At 42.3% G+C, this 21,348-nt stretch overlaps 1 protein-coding gene across 1 annotated transcript; it reads left to right on the top strand.

Annotated features, from left to right (window-relative positions):
* Positions 1–5,949: 5,949 nt before the first annotated feature.
* Positions 5,950–20,999, top strand: LOC120034402 (chromobox protein homolog 1-like). Its single transcript, XM_038980939.1, has 6 exons — positions 5,950–6,106; positions 8,300–8,421; positions 12,692–12,849; positions 20,294–20,477; positions 20,583–20,677; positions 20,834–20,999. Exons 2-6 carry the CDS (start codon positions 8,350–8,352, stop codon positions 20,976–20,978), a joined length of 654 nt encoding a protein of 217 aa, XP_038836867.1. The 5' UTR covers positions 5,950–6,106; positions 8,300–8,349; the 3' UTR covers positions 20,979–20,999.
* Positions 21,000–21,348: the final 349 nt, after the last annotated feature.

Here is a 21,348-nt window from a genome sequence, read left to right as displayed (position 1 = left end):
CCGATTAATCGGTATCCGCTTTTTTTGGTCCTCCAATAATCGGTATCGGCGTTGAAAAATCATAATCGGTCAACCTCTAGTAGATACGTGGTAAAAATCTGTTGTTCTGCCCCTGAACAAGGCAGTTAACCCACTGTTCATTGTAAACTGACTGGCCTAGTTAAATGAAAGGTTAAATAAAAAAGTATATATAAAATAGAATGTGGTAGTGGTTGAGTAGGGGCCTGAGGGCACACAGTGTGTTGTGAAATCTGTGAATGTACCATAATGTTTTTAAAAATGTATAAGGAAGTTGCTGCATTGGTAGCAGCTAATGGGGATCCATAATAAATACAAATACTCTGAAACTGTGCAATTTTCCTGTACCAATCCACACTACTTGTCAGTCAGCATGGCTCAGTATTGAACAGCCTGCTGTCATTTCATGCCCAACCCACTTCGTGGAGAGCTATTGTTTAGCAATGACTATCACATACATTCAGTATAGAACCATATTTCTAACCAATAGACAGCAGCTGGTCATCATCCTCTCTACGTGACAAATGTCCTATGCACAATGCCTTCATACAGCGTCAATGAGATTTGAGGAACTCTCAGTACCACTAATGATTAAGTTAAATGGGTGATTGGTGGATGTCATGGTTATCTGCAGGAAGTCTCCAGAGTGCTGTGCATACAGGAGAGCCAAGGTAACCTACTTGGAACAGTATCTCCCGTCTCTGTCAGCTGAGCTGAGAACAACTTCACCACCATATTTTGGTGACAGTGGACCTACATGGAAAGAGGGATGGAGAGAGAGAAATAGTTTAAGGTCAATCTCATTTATTGTAACTGAACAAAAAAGTGAAAGTTACAAATCTTTATTTCAATCAGATTGTATCTCTCAAATTATGCAGTTAGCAGTTTACAATAATGGCTATTATTTGATTAAATAACCTCTACTTCCTCAGAAACCCGGGTCCGGGAGCACCCCCACCAGTAAAAAAGCTGACTAGCATAGGCTAGCATAGCGTCACAAGTAAATAGTAGCATCTAAATATCATTAAATCACAAGTCCAAGACACCAGATGAAAGATACACATCTTGGTAATCAAGCCATCATTTCTGATTTTTAAAATGTTTTACAGGGAAGACACAATATGTAAATCTATTAGCTAACCACGTTAGCAAAAGACACCATTTTTTTTACTCCACCAGTTTTTTACTCCATCAGTAGCTATCACAAATTCGACCAAATAAAGATATAAATAGCCACTAACCAAGAAACAAATTCATCAGATGACAGTCTAACATATTTATTGTATAGCATATGTTTTGTTAGAAAAATGTGCATATTTCAGGTATAAATCATAGTTTACCATTGCAGCCACCATCACAACTCGACTAGAATAACTACAGAGAGCAACGTGTATTACCTAATTACTCATCATAAAACATTTCTTAAAAATACACAGCGTACAGCAATTGAAAGACACAGATCTTGTGAATCCAGACAATATTTCAGATTTTCTAAGTGTTTTACAGCGAAAACACAATATAGCGTTATATTAGCTTAGCACAGTAGCAAACCACACAACAGCATTGATTCCAGCCAAACATAGCGATAACGTATTCACCACCAAAATATATTAATTTTCACTAACCTTCTCAGAATTCTTCAGATGACAGTCCTGTAACATCATATTACACAATGCATATAGAGTTTGTTCGAAAATGTGCATATTTAGCGGCACAAATCGTGCTTATACAATGAAAATAGTGTCCAAATACTCAAGCAATCTGTCCGGCGCCATCTTGGAAAGACACCTATTCTTATCGAAAACTATTCATAAACTTGACTAAAAAAATACAGGTTGGACAGCAATTGAAAGACAAATTAGTTGTTAATGCAATCGCTGAATTACATTTTTTAAATTAACGTTACTGTGCAATACAGGGTGCAATACAGGGTGCGATAACGCAAGGCTACACGGCAAATAATGGCGTCTTATGCATTTTACTTTTTCAACAGAACAACGAATTATCAGCATAAATAGTTCTTACTATTAGCTGAACTCCCATCAGAATCTTGGGAAAGGTGTCCTTTGGCCAAAAGAATCGTTGCTGGGTTGGAGAATGTTTTCTTCCAGGTTGCAATTAGCAGTACACAATGGCATGCGAGAGAGAGATACCCAACTCAATACAACGGCAGAAAATGAAATGCCCGAAAATCGCAATATACTGACATAAACTGATATAAATCGGTTTAAAATAACAAGATTATGATGTCTTTAAAGCCTATATCGAATAAAAACAGAGCCGGATATAACTAGAAGCTAAAACGGGAGCTTCTAAAACGACATCCCAATGTCCTTAGTGCGTCAGCGCTAAGGACTGCACTACCTGAGCCACTTGTGTGGGTTGTAGACTCCGTCTCATGCTACCACTAGAGTGAGAGCACCGCCAGCATTCAAAAGTGACCAAAACATCAGCCAGGAAGCATAGGAACTGAGAAGTGGTCTGTGGTCACCACCTGCAGATTCACTCCTTTATTGGGGGTGTCTTGCTAATTGCCTATAATTTCCACCTTTTGTCTATTCCATTTGCACAACAGCATGTGAAATTTATTGTCAATCAGTGTTGCTTCCTAAGTGGACAGTTTGATTTCACAGAAGTGTGATTGACTTGGAGTTACATTGTGTTGTTTAAGTGTTCCCTTTATTTTTTTGAGCAGTGTATATACACTGTATATTATCTTTAACTATGCATTGTTGGAAATGAAGCATTTCACTGTCAGTCTACACCTATTGTTTATGAAACATGTGACAGATGGGTCCTTGATGCTGATTGGCTGAAACAGCATTTCAGCCGTGTGTATATCGGACAATATACCACGGCTATTCAAAAATACTTGTTTACTGTTCTATTTATGTTGGTAACCAGTTTATAATAGCGACAAGGCACCTCTGGGGTTTGTGGTATACGGCCAATATACCATGGCAAAGGGCTGTCCACTTCGCAGATAAGAATTTAGCTGTGGTATATTGGCCATATATATATATTGCTGTGGTATATTGGCCAACTGACATTTACTCCTGAGGTGCTGCACCCTCGACAACTACTGTGATTATTATTATTTGACCATGCTGGTCATTTATGAACATTTGAACATCTTGGCCATGTTCTGTTATAATCTCCACCCGGCACAGCCAGAAGAGGACTGGCCACCCCTCATAGCCTGGTTCCTCTCTAGGTTTCTTCCTAGGTTTTGGCCTTTCTAGGGAGTTTTTCCTAGCCACCGTGCTTCTACACCTGCATTGCTTGCTGTTTGGGGTTTTAGGCAGAGTTTCTGTACAGCACTTTGAGATATCAGCTGATATACGAAGGGCTATATAAATAAATTTGATTTGATTTGATATACCACACCCCCTCGGTCCTTATTGCTTAATTATAATAGTCATTCCAATGGTAGCACATCATCTCTTGAAAGGTTGATCTCTTGCTGTTATCACTGTATGTAGATTGTAGACACGTTTTTCTACAACACATCACTTTCTCTGTCTTTATTTTTCTCTCTTCATCTGACCCTCTCTTTTCCTATTACTCTGTTTCTCTATATCTTACCCTTCTTTGTCTCTGTCTCTCTCTCACCCCCCCCCCCCCCCCCCTCTCATACCACAGGGCCACTGGTTCTAGTGAGTAATGGGGTAATTAGACCAATCAGGCTGCAGAGACACAAGATGAATTCTGTGTGCTCTCCTCTTTTGTTCTCCGCTAAAACCCAATCAGGTTTCTTTCCTCAACATTACCTGAGAGAGACCCTCTCACCCCTTATCCCCCTCCCTCCTTCCCCACCTCTCCCTTCACCCCTTCTCTCTCTATACCCTCTTTCATCCTACTGGGGTAGACTTCACCCCTCTCAACCTCGGTTATCCTCTCCTTTTTCAGGAAGATCTCACTTTTCCTTGTCCTCGTTTCCTCCCAGTTCGTTCACAACTTATTTCAATTTTTGTTCACCTCTTTCCTCTATTGGGAACTGAGATTGCTGGTTGAAGATAGATAGAGAATGTAATTTCTTTCCTACTGATTTTCAACAGAACATTGTGGCAAGTGGCAGCAACATGCTGATTTATGACTGCAACTTACATTTGAATATAAAATTGGCAATACTAACTAAAACACAATCATTAACTACATAAATTAAGGACATGGACCAGACAATTGGAGAAGTTCTTTGGCCACTATATCATTTATGTCATATACCATGAGAGTTAGGGTTTGTTGAAAGTTCCCACGAAAGTCACCTCTTTCCTACTTGTAATTGACTTGGGATCCTGGGTGAATAATGGGCTTCCTGTTAAAAGGGGTTGCTATTGGCTAATGAAGCTGAACGTGTTGTTTTCCCTGTCCCCCCTACCCATCTCCCTCCTCTCCCCCTCTGCATCTCCTTCCTCTTCCCACTTACTCATACTTCTAATGCAGACACCATATGCGTGCATGTGTTTGTGTACATGCAAAAGGGGGGTAGGGGTGCAGATGTGTGTTTGGAGGGGGAATAGGTGTGTTTGCATGCATGTGCGTGTGTGTGTATTCATGTATTTGAAGAACACATATGTTACCCAGCCTCAGGAGACAGGGGACATGATCACACCACTTGTCATCCTGCCTGACCCTTAACGCTTCGCCACACAGTCAAATCAATTAGGGATCTACATAAACAAATACACATTATACCGTCCACCTGCTCTTATAGACCTATGAGTTCATTCCTTCTCCTCTAATTCAAGCCTATCCAATTGATTCAATTCATGGTTTTGATGGGAAATGGAGAGGCATTTGCATTTCCATTCCAAAAGTACAGGTATGGTCGGACACCTCTTTATTTTTAGTGTCAAAGGAACAAAGAGGATATGACCCTATGTGCTTTGACAAGATCAGATACTGTAGTTGTGGGAGAGCAGAAGATCCTGTTTAATGGCTTTGGTTCGTGCATTCCAGATACAAATAATAATCACAATATATCACACACACACACACACACACACTCATCATCACAAGCACATACACACACAAACACGTTTGATACAGTGTTAGCCGCAAGGCCAAGCTCTGCAGCAGTCTAGTCTTGTTTTTAACAGAACTGTGACTGGTGCATGTGCAGGTAATGCAAGCGTTTTATTGATATTTTGTTAGTACGCATCACTGCCATGCTCTAAATCCTTTACACATTACTTTTGTGTTTTTTCATCTGTTCCTTTTGATTTACATGACAACATAATGAATGCACATTTTGGAAGCATTGTTTGTCTGAGCTATTGCCTGTAAACTATTATGATTAATAAAAATAAAAAATGAACAGGGTGGCTTCTAATGATACAGAGACACAGAGAGGGTGAAGATGGCAGCTCTCATGGGTGACATCTTCATCAGAGGTCTGAGGGTTTTCACATACAGCAGTTTGTCAGTCGGGACATCAAAGATGCTATACCTTCAGAATATGTATGATATAAGTGTCATTGCAGTCAGTTAAAAATACATCTGGCAATGGAGAAGAAGGGAAAGTCTGTCATTTGCCTTTCACTGGCTGAAGTCAGTGAAGGCTAACCAGCCAAAAGGAATAGAGAGAGAAACATGGAGAGCAAGGTGGGGGGAGACGAGTTCAGGCTTCCACAACTGATCATGAAATTCTAGAGTATAGAACCAAGTACAAGACATTGTAAGTAAAGTAATTGCTCTACCCATTTGCATGCTTGACCAATAACTAAACATTGAAAATGAAGATCATCAAACATCTCTGAATGATATGTTTATAATAGAGAAAATAAATAAATACAAATAAAATGTATAAAGACTTCATCTCCCATGGTGCCATACAATAACACGTTGCGTAGCCACGCTTTGCCGGAGTTGGCGGGTACGAGGGAGGCACTGGAGGGCTATTGTCTGTAGCTTTACGCAAAAACAAGAAGAGTGTCCTTTTAAAATATTTTACAAGCTGATCTTTACATAGGATAAGCACAACATATATATATTTTTTAGATAAACCATTGGTGTAATACTGGTTTTCATTTGATAAAATTAACCCAATTTCCGACAATTCATTCATTAGAGTCAAATCTCTGTAAAGGTAAGTGGCTAGTTACTTCACCATCGCCTTCTGCTCTTTAGCGGTCCCCCCAGCGTTAACCTTCTATTATGCACAATGGGTGATAAACATATTTCGATAGGCCAATATATTGACACGGCAATGTGCATCTTGCTACATTGTTGCATGCGGATTCTGTTTTGAGTGTTCAATTGTATTGTTTTCGCGCAAATTCGTGTAGATTGTTCGTGCTATGATTCAGGTCAACATGGACGACTAGTCATTCCATCTCGACAGCTCTGGGGGGAAAAAAACCCCCTAGTACCATAATGTGAAACGGGATCGGCTGATGGCATAGTGAACGGGTTGGTTAATACATTGCAATTGTGTGTAGCCCTTTACAGTTCCCGTGTATTTGACCCTTTTACTTTGTTGCACTGCGTGATTGCCTGTTTATTATTGAAGTAGGAAAACGATTAGGTTGCTACATTTCATTACCCCCTTTCAGTCAGGAATGTGGCTCATCGAATTGGCTACTCACGAAAGAGAGGAAACGTGCTGTAGCAAAGAGAGGACTGCTTACGAGACAAATATATTTGCATCGATTTACAAGTGGCTAAATTCACATCATTGATTAACATTGCCGGTTAAGAACATTATAGCCGCCAGCGAACTGCAGCGTGCACCTAAAATCAATGCTACCCCAATAGGGCAATGGAATCAGAAATCATCACCTTCTTGAAATGACTTAGATTTTGAAACTAACTGTTGAATTGCACGTCAAAAGCTGGCACTCAAATGCGTCGTTTAGCCTACACAATATTTGATGATACTGAAAAACGATATGTTTTATTTAATGATTTTAAAAAAATCAATTTGTGTTTGTATGATAGTGATGCTTTACCCCTGCTTACCCCACTGTTGAGTAAGGAAGGGGTGGGGGTAAGCGTTTTCATGCTGTTGTGTTTTCCATAGGGTAAGAATCAGGATGTCTGTGTGCCCCCTTCCTCCTCCAGACATTCTCTTGTTCTCACCGTGGTTTGTAGTGATTGTTGATTTGTCTGTATGTGGCAAAACTGTGCCTTGATGTCTAGATTTGAAGCTTGACCCCTTCATGCCGAATCTCATGTCATTTTATGTGCTTGACTGCGTAATTGCTGGTCTGATTGATATGATTGTGCTTCTGACATTTTAAACTTTCCAAACATATTAGTAGGTGTGCATTTGTATACACCACATCAAGGCTACAGCCCAATGGAATGTTCAAGAACTCGTATAGTCCCTACCCCCTGCCTAGATCATGTATTCAAGACAGGTACCAACCCCTAGGGCTCTCCTCTGGGAATCACACCAACAGTGTACCATCATTTAGACGGTCTAGTCATAAATATTTCTGGGAGTAGTGATGACAAACCTAAGAGGGCTTCTAGTCAAATATTCGTTTTTCTGTGTATTTATTTGCATTAGTTGCAGACTTGCAGTACAATGCATGCCAGCTTTTTTAATAGAAACATAATATATCGCCGCTCCATGCGTTTTAGTACTGACCACGTAGTAGGAACTGTAGTCAAAGATTATTTTATAACTAACCCAAGATAGACCACAGCCTGTTTCCAATAGGCGCAAATTAATCATAGTGGGCAGAACAAGCAAGGATGTGGGTGGAGCCAAGCACGAGCTAGCGAGATCCTATTGGCGCGTTCTTGCATGTATTTGCATATTTCTGTTAGGGAAAGCCTACTCTGAAGTGCACGTGCAGTAACTCATTTTGTCCTGATCAGAATTTTTTAAAACTTTGGCGAAGGATAAAGTTTCCAAAGCTTAGTCCATTCTGTTTGTAACAGATTGTAGTTTGTCACAGATCTGTATTGAGATCAAATGTTTTATAGATGAGAAAATAAGCAGAATGTCGCCCAAAATCCATCTCGCTCCATCTTCTCCCACTGCCAACCACTGGTCTTCCTCTGGTCACCATATTTGGTGGTGAGTGGAAATGCCAACTGGATGCTTCACATGTATACAGCCGATGGAACATCTGTCTCATTGTTCTATCTGTGATGTAGAGGTACGCATGCATTACACGTTAGTAATCGATTTGACTGTGAGAGATGATACCATGTGTTCTTACCAATGCCATTCTCTCCTGCCTTCTGTGATATCTCCCTGATGCCTCTGATCCACGACCCCCGGTCCTCCCATCACCCATGCCTAAGTAACCCCTCTCACCCTGTTTAGCTCTGCTGACAAGGAACCCGCTGGTTCCACTGCCTTCTCCCAGCCTGAAAATGAGTGAGCCTACCGCTACAGAACCCCCTAGCGATGTGACCCCCAGTGTTACTACTGGCGTTACCACTGAAGTTGTAGATCAACTTTCTACTAATGAAAACGGTAATCCATTGTTTCTGTCTTATGAATACCATAGGGGTGGGTGGTGGACTGGCCAGCTTCGGCAGAACTTAAACGCCCGCGAGCGGAAATTCACTTTTTGTGGGGTAAAAGACGATGCCCATAGCTTACCCATGATGTTACACAAGGATTTAAGTCGGTCGCTTTAGTCAAAGTGTTATATATTTGGGCTTGAAGTGATAACTTCAGATATTTTCCGTGTCAATGCCGTGTATTTCCCCTATGAGTTGACGTGCTAATACTTTTCAGTCTCAAGTTTTTCCACTCCACGTGGAAATCACCTCTGGAAGATCTCAATTGCATAATCCTCGCGTCCTCTCTCCTCGTCTCCTTCTCAAAACCCATTGGAGGATAAGGTCAGAGGGGAAGGACCTCTGGCTTTCTCATCCAATGGGTTTTGAGAAGGAGATGAGGACGTGAGGGTTATGCAACTGAGATCTTTCCCTCTACATTCCTACTCAGCTCTAATTCGTGAATATGTAATGTTGCTTGTATCATTCTTCAGCGGTGGAACATAAACGAGCTTTTACGCTCTAGAAGAGGATTTACCTCAAATGTATTTTTGTGGGGCCTCCAGAGGATTCTCTCTTACTTGGCTGCCCACCTTGACAAGATTAGGGGGATATGTACTAGGCTTGGGCGGTATCCAGATTGTCATACCTTCATAGAGACCTTGTGCCATACCGGGATATAATACTGGCACTGAACACAAGGGGCCATGTTTTCAAACACCACTGATACTCGGTAATCTGAAGGTTAGCAATGCTAAAAAGTACATGTAAAATTCCATAGAGAATACTAACTAAATGCTAACAAGCGCATTGCAAACATTTTGTATAGTTTCTGACCTAAACTATACAAGTAACTCAAAAATGATACTCAGTTTGCTGCACGCGAATAACAAATATTAGCCAGCAAGGCTCTTGATCCCAGAGGGGGTTTTCTGCTGTTACCAAGCGAATGCTTGATTTTGGAAGAAGCTAACCACTTCGCTAGATAGCTAACTAGCTACTAAATTAGCATACTAAATGCACAACTGCGGAGCATTTAGCACATTTAGACAGTTACCTTAATAGTTGTAAGAGATCTAGCTGGCCAACATTTAACTGTGAATTCCATACTGTAATTAGATCACCTGGCACATGCTGCACAACAGTGAGTGACTCAAGGCTCCGCTCTCTCGTCTTTGTGTGCTTGTAAACAAATCACATGACAGTAGACTAACGTAAGCCTCATAATAATGTGACAGCTGAAATCTAACGTATTGCAGAAGTTGACTGCGGGTATTTACTTAAGTAGCTAGAAATATTCCAATTTATTAAAACATTTCAAATAAATAGTTTAAACAGTATTGACGGTATTGGAAAAACCATCCCATAGCTTTTTCCGAATACCCCGGTATACGGTATAGTGCCCAAGCCTAATATGGAATGCGCTGTGTCCACCCTCTATACACACACACACACACACACACACACACACACACACACACACACACACACACACACACACACACACACACGCATTCGTCAATTATGCACTCATCTGTGACTGTTTGCTTTGGTCGTCTTCCTTAACACCATCTTGTCCATCCTATTTCAGATATCCAAGAATCTTATAGGTCGTGCCTTTTACTTTTTCAAGGGTGCAGACCCGCCCTTTGATGTTATGGTCCACGCTAGAGGTGGACCATAGTTTGAAAACAATTGGTAACACTTTTTTTTGTTGGCTAGTCTAACTGTAGATGCTCTACAGACTATCAGTAACATTTCAACTAATTATCTGCCAAACCTTTATCCTAACTCTAAACGTCGCCCTAACCTTTACCCGAAACCCTTATTCTAAACCTAACCTTACCAAGCAGTTGCTTATCAACAGATAGTTTGTTGATAGTTCGTCTGTAGATGCTCTACAGATAATATCCAAATAAAGTGTGACCAAAACCTTTCATTGGCTGTGTGACATCTCTTATCCTTTGCCCAACCTGTATGTCTATTTGGGCTTCAAATCAGCAATGATAGTGCATCCCTCTCCATGACAGTGTATATACGCTACCGTTCTAAAGTTTGGGCTCACTTAGAAATGTCCTTGTTTTTGAAAGAAAAGCAAAATATTTTGTCCATTTTAAAATAACATTGAATTGATCAGAAATACATTGTAGACATTGTTAATGTTGTAAATGACTATTGTAGCTGGAAACAGCTGTTTAAAAAAAAAATGGAATGTCTACATAGGCGCACAGAGGCCCATTATCAGCAACCATCACGCCTGTGTTCCAATGGCACGTTGTGTTAGCTAATCCAAGTTTATCATTTTAAAAGGCTAATTGATCATTAGAAAACCTTTTTGCAATTATGTTAGCACAGCTGGAAACTGTTGTGTTGATTAAAGAAGCAATAAAACTGGCCTTCTTTAGACTAGTTGAGTATCTGGAGCATCAGAATTTGGTTTCGATTACAGGCTCAAAATGGCCAGAAATAAATAATTTTATTCTGAAACTCGTCAGTCTATTCTTGTTCTGAGAAATGAAGGCTATTCCATGCGAGAAATTGCCAAGACACGGAAGATCTCGTACAACACTGTGTACTACTCCCTTCACAGAACAGAGCAAACTGGCTCTAACCAGAATAGAAAGAGGAGTGGGAGGCCCAGAGCACAACTGAGCTAGAGGATAAGTACATTAGAGTGTCTAGTTTGAGAAACCGACGCCTCACAAGTCCTCAACTGGCAGCTTCATTAAATAGTACCCGCAAAACACCAGTCTCAATGTCAACAGTGAAGAGGCAACTCCGCGATGCTGGCCTTCTAGGCATAGTTGCAAAGAAAAAGCCATATCTCAGACTGGCCAATAAAAGTTTAAGATGGGCAAAAGAATACAGACACTCGACAGAGGAAGATTGGAAAAAAGTGTTGTGGAGAGACAAATCTAAGTTTGAGGTGTTCGGATCACAAAGAAGAACATTCGTGAGACGTGGGAAAAATGAAAAGATGCGGGAGGACTACTTGACGCTATCTGTCAAGCATGGTGGAGTAAATGTGATGGTCTGGGGGTGCTTTGGTGGTTGTTAAGTGGGAGAATTGTTCAGGGTTAAAGGGATCTTGAAGAAGGAAGGCTATCACTCCATTTTGCCATGCCATACCCTGTGGACGGCGCTTAATTGGAGCCAATTTCCAACTACAACTGGACAATGACCCAAAGCACAGCTCCAAACTATGCAAGAACTATTTAGGGAAGATGCAGTCAGCTGGTATTCAGTCTATAATGCCAGCATAGTCACCGGATCTCAACCCTGTTGAGCTGTTGTGGGAGCAGCTTGACCGTATGGTACGTAAGAAGTGTCCATCAAGCCGATCCAACTTGTGGAAGGTGCTTCAGGAAGCATAGGGTGAATTCTCTTCAGATTACCTCAACTAATTGACAACTAGAATGGCAAAGGTCTGCAAGGCTGTAATTGCTGCAAATGGAGGATTCTTTAACGAAAGCAAAGTTTGAAGGACACTATTTCAATTAAAAATCATTATTTATTACCTTGTCAACGTCTTGACTATATTTCCTATTCAATTTGCAACTCATTTCATGTATGTTTTCATGGAAAATAAGGACATTTCTAAGTGACCCCAAACTTTTGAACGGTAGTGTATGTCCTTGAAATGTTAAATCCTTGGGTCCAGTCCCCATACCGGACACCTTAAAGCTACCCCAGGAGCATACCAAGCTCATCTAACTCCCTCTAAAAACAAATCCATGAGGATCAGTTGGAGGATCTCTCTTTGAATACAGAAACCCATTGCCATGGTTTGGTTATATTTACAGAGTTACAAAAACCCAATTTGAAAGTGGATCAGCCAGATGCTAGTGATTCAGAGCCAGAGACCTTGAAGCCTACATCAGAGAGCAGCATAGTCCACTACAATTCCATGAACTGTAATGAAGAAAGGGTTGGCAAACAGGGTTGACGATAAAAAGGTACAAAGGTTGCCATGCTGGCACTGCAGCTTAATTGCATAAAAGACCACCATTTGTATTTTGATTGGCAAATCAAGTCCGACAGACTTGATTTGGACGTGAATCCAACGTTTTGCAATGAATCCCATCTGTGTAATCTGACCGTAGTAAAGTGTGCCCATAATCAGTGGGGCTTATAGCCGTGAACAAAGTCTTTGGAGTCTAACCAAACTGTTCTGCACTCCTTCCCTTCACCAGAGCCCCCCAAGGAAGAGGTCAAGTTGGCGGCAACAGCAGGGAAGAAGCAGACCAAGAAGAAGGTGGAGGAGGTGGTAGAGGAAGAGGAGGAGGAGTATGTGGTGGAGAAGGTGCTGGACCGACGGGTGGTAAAGGGACGCGTGGAGTTTCTGCTCAAATGGAAAGGCTTCTCCGAGTGAGTTGAGACTTAATGCTTGTAATACTACAGTCACAAATGAAATTATCATACATTACATACAATCCTGTATACATTTTTTATTATAATTTTGCATCTCTTTATTGGTACCTATGGGGTAGTGGCGCTTGGGGTAGCTGGGGGTCTTGTTGCCATGCAACAGGAGTTGTAAAACCCCCTGAGCCCTCCGGATCTGCAACAGGTCAGACATATTGGTCGCCATTTTCCTCACAGAGCATGTTGCGCAAGGTCTACAATGGTCTCTAATGTCTCTGGCTTGAGACAAGTCGTGGTGTGGAACGCTTGCCAGTGGTTGGCAAGTACAGTGCATTTTGGAAAGTATTCAGAACCTTTGACTTTTTCCACATTTTTGTTACGTTACAGCCTTACTCTAAAATTGATTTTTTTTTAAATCCCACATCAATCTGCACATAACTCATAATGACAAAGCCCTTTTTTATTTTGCTCATTTTATTAAAAAACTGATATCACATTTACATAAGTATTCAAACCCTTTACTCAGTACTTTGTTGAAACACCTTCAGCAGCGATTACAGCCTCAAGTCTTTTTTATGTATGACGCTACAAGCTTGGCACACCTGTATTTGGAGAGTTTCTCCCATTCTTCTTGCAGATCCTCTCAAGCTCTGTCAGGTTAGATGGGGAGCGTTGCTGCACAGCTATTTCAAATCAAATTTTATTTGTCAAATGCGCCGAATACAGCACAGTGAAATGCTTACTTACAAGCCCTTAACCAACAATGCAGTTTTAAGAAAAATAAGTGTTAAGTAAAAAATAACAAATAATTAAAGAGCAGCGGTAAAATAACAGTAGCGAGGCTATATATAGGGGGTACCGGTTAGTTGAGGTAATCTGTACATGTAGGTAGTTAAAGTGACTATGCATAGATAATAAACAGAGTAGCAGCAGTGTTAAAGATGAAAGGGGGGGGAGCAATGCAAATAGTCTGGGTAGCCATTTGATTAGCTGTTCAGGAGTCTTATGGCTTGGGGGTAGAAGCTGTTAAGCCTTTTGGACCTAGACTTGGTGCTCCGGTACCACTTGCTGTGTGGTAGCAGAGAGAAGTCCATGACTAGGGTGGCTGGAGTCTTTGACAATTTTTAGGGTCTTTCTCTGACACCGCCTGGTATAGAGGTCCTGGATGGTAGGAAGCTTGGCCCCAGTTGTATACTGGGCCGTTTGCACTACCCTCTGTAGTGGCTTGCGGTCGAGGCTGAGCAGTTGTCATACCAGTCAGGATGTTCTCGATGGGGCAGCTGTATAACTTTTTGAGGATCTGAGGACCCATGCCAAGTCTTTTCAGTCTCCTGAGGGGGAATAGGCTTTGTCGTGCCCTCTGCACGACTGTCTTGGTGTGTTTGGACCATGATAGTTTGGTGATGTGGACACCAAGGAACTTGAAGCTCTCAACCTGCTCCACTACAGCCCCGTTGATGAGAATGGGAGCGTGCTCGGTCCTCCTTTTCCTGTAGTACACAATCATCTCCTTTGTCTTGATCACATTGAAGGAGAGGATGTTGTCCTGGCACCACATTGCCAGGTCTCTGACCTCCCTATAGGCTGTCTCATCGTTGTCGGTGATCAGGCCTACCACTGTTGTGTCGTCGGCAAACTTCGTGCTTGGCCGTGCAGTCATGAGTGAACAGGGAGTACAGGAGGGGACTGAGCACGCACCCCTGTGTTGAGGATCAGCTTGGAGGATGTGTTGTTACCTACCCTTCCCACCTGGGGGCGGCCTGTCAGGAAGTCCAGGATCCAGTTGCAGAGAGAGGTGTTTTGTCCCAGGGTCCTTAGCTTCGTGATGAGCTTTGAGGGCACTATGGTGTTGAATGCTGAGCTGTAGTCAATGAATAGCATTCTCACATAGATGTTCCTTTAGTCCAGGTGGGTAAGGGCAGTGTGGAGTGCAATAGAGATTGCATCATCTGTGGATCTGTTGTGGTGGTATGCAAATTGGGGTGGGTCTAGGGTTTCTGGGATAATGGTGTTGTGAGCCATAACCAGCCTTTCAAAGCACTCCATGGCTACAGATGAGTGCTACTGGTCGGTAGTAATATAGGCAGGTTCCCTTAGTGTCCTTGGGCACAGGGACTATGGTGGTCTGCTTGAAACATGTTGATATTACAGACTCGGTCAGGCACAGGTTGAAAATGTCAGTGAAAACATTTGCCAGTTGGTCAGTGCATGCTCGAGTACACGTATCCGTAACCTGTCTGGCCCTGCGGCCTTGTGAATGTTGACCTGTTTAAAGGTCTTACTCACATCGGCTACGGAGAGCGTGATCACACAGAACAGCTGATGCTCTCGTGCATGTTTCAGTTTTGCTTGCCTCAAAGCAAGCATAGAAGTAATTTAGCTCGTCTGGTAGGCTTGTGTCACTGGGCAGCTTGCGGCTGTACTTCCCTTTTTTAGTCTAATAGTTTGCGTGCCCTGCCACATCCGGAAAGCGTCGGAGCAGGTGTGGTACCATTCAAACTTAGTTCTGTATTGATGCTTTTGCCTGTTTGATGGTTTTGTAGGAGGGCATAGCGGGATTTCTTCTAACTTTCCAGGTTAGAGTCCTGCTCCTTGAAAGCGGCAGCTCTACCCTTTTAGCCTAGTGCGGCTGTTGCCTGTAATCCATGACTTCTAGTTGTGGTATGTACGTACAGTCACTGTGGGGACGACGTCATCGATGGACTTATTGATGAAGCCAGTGACTGATGTGGTGACTGATGTCCTCAATGGCATAGGAAGAATCCCGGAACATATTCCAGTCTATGCAAGCAAAACAGTCCTGTAACTTAGCGTCTGCTTGATCTGACCACTTTTTTTATTGACTGAGTCACTGGTGCTTCCTGCTTTCGTTTTTGCTTGAAAGCAGGGATCGGGAGGGTAGAATTATGGTCAGATTTGACAAATGGAAGGCGAGTGAGAGTGTTATATGCGTCTCTGTGTGTGGAGTAAAGGTGGTCTAGAAATGTTTTCCCTCTGGTTGCACATTTTACATGCTGGTAGAAATGAGAAAAAAATGATTTAAGTTTCCCTGCATTAAAGTCCCCGGCCACTAGGAGCGCCACCTCGATGAGCGTTTTCCTGTTTGCTTATGGCCTTATACAGCTCATTGAGTGTGGTCTTAGTGCCAGAATTGGTTTGTGGTGGTGAATAGACAGCAACGAAGAATATAGATGAGAACTCTCTTGGTAGATAGTGTGGTCTACAGCTTATCATGAGATACTCTACCTCAGGCGAGCAAAACCTCGAGACTTCCTTACTATTAGATTTCGTGCACCAGCTGTATTTTAAAATATACATAGACCGCCACCCCTTGCCTTACCAGAGGTGGCTGTTATATCTTGCCGATGCAGCGTAAAACCCGCCAGCTGTATGTTATTCATGTCGTCGTTTAGCCACGACTCGGTGAAACTTAGGACATTGCAGTTTTTAATGTCTCCTTCGTAGGATATACGTGATCGTAGTTCATCTATTTTATTATCCAATGACTGAATATTGGCTACAGCGGAGATAAACCTAGCCATTGAGTGACATTGAGAGAGAGAGGTTTTGTCTCTAGAGGCACCGGTTAAGCCAGGTGAGGTCACTGCATGTGTGGGGTGGTGGGACAAAAGTGCTATCTAAGGCATATTGGACAGGGCTGGGGGCTCTACAGTGAAATAAGACAATCACTAACCAAAACAGCAATAGACAAGGCATATTGACATTAGGGAGAGGCGTGTGTTGCCGAGTGATCATAGGGTCCAATGAGAAGCAATAGGTGATTCAGGGAGCCGATTCAGTAGTCGCTACTACGCTAGGCGAGCCGGAGACTTGGCGCTAGCTGGGCCTAGCTAGAGACTAGCTCAAGGCTAACTGGTGCTTTCTTCGGGACAGATATGTTAGCCAGGAGTGTCCACTCGGATTGCAGCTAGCTAGCTGCGAGGATCCGGTGTAATGGTCCAGAGCTTGCGGTAGGAATCCGGAGATGTGGTAGAGATAAAGCAGTCCGATATGCTCTGGGTTGATATCGCGCTGTGCAGACTGGCAGGTATTGACCGAGCTGAGGCTGGCTGGTGTCCGAGTTAACGGTGAAGACCGCTAGCAGTGGCTAACTGACTACTAGCTAGTTAGTTGGCTAGCTCTGATGGGGGTTCCGGTTCTAAAGTATGAAAATAGCAGATCCGTACCACATTGGGTGAAGCGGGTTGTAGGAGAGTATATTCAGTCTGTAGATGGATAGTGAGATTAAAATATATTCGAAAAAATACAAGAAACTATATTTACAACGGGACAGTATGGGACAAGACGGAACACACTTCCGACTGCTACGCCATCTTGGAATGAGGGATTTACTGAGGGATTTACCATCACCAAATGGACAGGCAGAAATCAACACCAACTAGCGATGGAGAGGAACCACTATTACTGCTCGGCCATCCCTAATTCAACGAGCCAGTCAATTGGGCATTTCTGCAGCATGTCCAGTTCGTGATGGTAAATGCCCATTGTAAGACATTGCCAATGGACAGTGTACAATTGTACAATTGGAAATGTATAAATGAGGGATTTAATATCACCAAATGGACAGGCTTGAAATCAACACCAACGAGCGATTGAAGAGTGTCCACGACACATATGCTATATTGTCAGTGTGAACATGCTCTTCTGCAAGTTGACAGTGTCCGTTGCATATCCATAAGGACTTCCCATTACGAAATGGACATGCTGAATCGACATCAACCTCTCATTCCAGTTCTCTGCTGCCAATGACTGGAATGAACTACAAAAATCTCTGAAACTGGAAACACTTATTTCCCTCACTAGCTTTAAGCACCAGCTGTCAGGGCAGCTCACAGATCACTGCACCTGTACATAGCCCATCTATAAATAGCCCAAACTACCTCTTCCCCTACGGTATTTATTTATTTATTTTGCTCCTTTGCACCCCAGTATTTCTACTTTGCACACTCATCTACTGTCAAATCTACCATTCCAGTGTTTTAATTGCTATATTGTATTTACTTCGCCACCATGGCCTATTTATTGCCTTTACCTCCCTTATCTCACCTCATTTGCTCACATTGTATATAGACTTATTTTTCTACTGTATTATTGACTGTATGTTTGTTTTACTCCATGTGTAACTCTTGTTATATGTGTCAAACTGCTTTGCTTTATCTTGGCCAGGTCGCAGTTGTAAATGAGAACTTGCCTACCTGGTTAAATAAAGGTGAAATAAAATAAATAAATCAATGATAAATTCTTACTTCCTATGATCAAACTTGACAAATAGACCTTCTAGGTTGATTCGGGGCTTAATAAGGTGATCTATCATTTGGTCAGTATATATGCCATTTGGACATTCCTTATGCCATTTGGACATGGTTCACTGACTTTTGGGTTCGGAATCTGACTTCCTATGATCATTTATGGCAAATGGACAAAACATGGGCCTTATGGAACAACTCAATAAAATAAGACAAATGTATATCCATAAAGTTTCTACATATGTATAATTGACAAAAAAAATCATTATTTTTTTGAACAACAGTCCAAAAAGTGCCAAATGAGGTTTTAAAAGTTTGAATTTATTTTGAGATTTTGAAAATGTCACCCTTGGGACCTGACTTTGACCATTTCCCATATGGAAAATCTACGGTGGAGCGCACTCACCACCTTTGGGATTTTTGGAGTATGACACTTGTCATATGCCATGTTCGGCTTGCAATATGTTTTTGAAGAACTGCCGTTTTATTTGTGGTATTTGCGATTGTGTATATGGTTCGCCCAATGCCAGTAAGATGCCATACATTTTTGCCCATTTCATGGGGGTCTCCCCTTTACTTGTCTTCATGGTTGTCTCATTGTCATGATGACCATCTAATATCAACATCAAGCATTGAAAAATTAGGTTAGCTATTGCTCACCAGTGGCCAGGAATCGCAGAAATGCTGTCCTTGAAATGAGTGTCTTGCTTCCTGATTTAGAGGGGCCACCAACTCCACTAGCTTACGGAATTGTTCAGGATACAACCCGGAAAGATTATGGAACTGGGGTACATCACCCAATTCCAGCTCCCTACACAAGTTTGCGTATGCTCATTTAGGGCCCTATATATATATTTTATTTTCTAATTCCGTTTGTTTTTCCCTCAATTTTTATATAGAACAAAATTGGATGTTGTAAGTCCACAACAGTGCTTAATCCACACCTGCAGACCACTTTTGAGGTCTGGGAAAAATGTAAATTTTTGGGTGTAGATACCCTTTTTTATATTCAAGTGTGCAGCCTGGCACCAGCAAGAGACCTGTAGCACACATGATTTGTTAAACAAATCACCACTGGATTGATGCAAATAATAATTCTGCCATGTAGGCATAGACTACTTTGTAGTAAACATTTAATTGAGAAGGTTTTTGGGAAAGCCTTTCCATCTACCAGAAGACGGTTGTAGTTAGCATCACCGCTAATGGCTATGTGGTAGACAAACGCGTGCACACACAGGGGCATTCCCGGGCCATTGCCTCTTCAAAGTTAAAGGAAAATATGAATCCCTTATGCTTTTAGTTCGTCTTATTATAATCTTGGGAAAATACATTTTCTAAATGATAGGACATAAACTAAGTTCAATACATGTTGGAATATTGTTGAATTCCATTTTAATGTCTGGATTCTGTCTGGGTTCTCCATATCGCATATTTTATAGGGCCCTGATCTTTGGGCTTGGCACTGCATCAGTGGGCTCCCGAGTGGCGCAGTGGTCTAAGGCACTGCATATCAGTGCTAAAGGCATCACTACAGACCCTGGTTCGATTCCAGGCTGTAGCACAACCGGCCGTGATTGAGAGTCCCACAGGACTGCGCACAATTGGCCCAGCGTCGTCCGGTTTAGGGTTTGGCCGGGGTAGGCCGTCATTGTAAGTAATAATTCATTCTTAACTGACTTGCCTAGTTAAATCAAATTAAAACATCTGCCAAGGCCTGCTACCTAATTCTAGGATTATTTGAACCATTGTGTTAAATCGCAAATTATTAGTATTTTTCTTTCCTTTGGTTGGTTGTTGTTCCTCTCGTCATCCTACAAAAAGTCAATAGCCATTACAAACATTTCCATCTTTTTCTGGTCCACGGTGACACAGAGATGGACTTGCTTGGTTGGTCTTCAACTGCTGTATATTTGGCATCCGTCTGTTTTACTACTTCGTCTTCCAGTGTTGCGGTGGTAGTCCTGCCACCTCGGGCCCTGACCCCTTTTTTTTCTTCATGTGCTATTACGACCACATCGGAATAATCTCAATTGTTAGCTGGTCCATGGGCTGGGGAATTTTCGATCAGTTGGTTCTGGGGTTTGGAACCGAATCTAATGGTTGTAGCCCAGGTATAAATGGACCTTTTACAGGTAGTGTCTTATGTTGTAGCCTTTTTAACCTGTATTTGTTCACCACAGTGAGGACAATACATGGGAACCGCAGGACAACCTGGATTGCCCTGACCTGATTGCGGAGTACATGCAGAATCATCATAACAAAAAAGAAAGTTACAAGAAAGAGTCTGGTGGCAAGAGGAAAGCTGGCGAGTCTGACACAGAGGCAGGGGGTGAAGAAGGCAGGCCCAAGAAGAGGAAAGATGAGGTGAGAGCCTGTACTTGGTTTCAATATTAAAGAACATGCCTGATACTATAGACCGTGAACGTAGCCCTGTACTGAACCTTCTCTCCTTATCCGTCACTCTTTCAGGCCGAGAAGCCCAGAGGCTTTGCTCGTGGTCTTGACCCCGAACGGATCATTGGAGCCACAGACTCCAGTGGAGAGCTGATGTTCCTCATGAAATGGTGAGTTCTGGGCTGCATTGGGATTTTGACTTTTTTGGGACTTTTCACTATACGGTACTGGGAGAGTGGAAGATTGGTCAAATACTAGTTGTCCCCTCCAAAAAAGTGGGACATAACTGATTGAAGTGGCTTCACCCTTAAATTCTGTCTCCACAGGAAGAACAGTGATGAGGCGGACCTGGTGCCGGCCAAGGAGGCCAACATTAAATGTCCACAGGTGGTCATCTCCTTCTACGAGGAGCGTCTGACATGGCACTCCTACCCCACCGAGGAGGAAGAGAAGAAGGATGATAAGAACTAGCCACAGGTCCAGGATGAAGGGGAAGGGGGTACAGAGGGTGGGGTGGAGGGTGTGGGACAGAGAAGCTGATTTGTTTCAAAACCTTTCTGCAAACCCGGACTGTTAAAACTAAAACAGAGGTTGACAGATGGGTAGGGATGATAAGACTTGTCAAGGAGGTGGGTTGTGGGGGGGCATGGGTAAATAGAACTCCTAAGTCTCAAGATCACTTTATCAGGCCTCACTTTTGGGTCTCATCAGATATAATCATGGGATATGTAGTTTTCAGTCCCTGAGCACTGAATTGCTTCAAAATCACCAGCTCCTCTTAGTGTAGTTTCGCCTCAGAAAAGCTTTTGTCAAGATACCTCGCTAACTCAAAAGTGTATCA

Source organism: Salvelinus namaycush, chromosome 41 (genome assembly GCF_016432855.1).
Source record: "Salvelinus namaycush isolate Seneca chromosome 41, SaNama_1.0, whole genome shotgun sequence".
Taxonomy (NCBI): Eukaryota; Metazoa; Chordata; class Actinopteri; order Salmoniformes; family Salmonidae; genus Salvelinus; species Salvelinus namaycush.
The sequence above is the reverse complement of the archived record's forward strand: the minus strand, read 5'-3'. Positions and strand labels throughout refer to the sequence as shown.

Coding starts and splice junctions, on each gene's coding strand:
- LOC120034402 (XM_038980939.1), top strand. CDS start 8,350: ATGAGTGAGCCTACCGCTACAGAACCCCCTAGCGATGTGACCCCCAGT. Junction 20,478..20,582: donor CCAAGAAGAGGAAAGATGAG/GTGAGAGCCTGT, acceptor TCACTCTTTCAG/GCCGAGAAGCCCAGAGGCTT. Junction 20,678..20,833: donor CTGATGTTCCTCATGAAATG/GTGAGTTCTGGG, acceptor CTGTCTCCACAG/GAAGAACAGTGATGAGGCGG.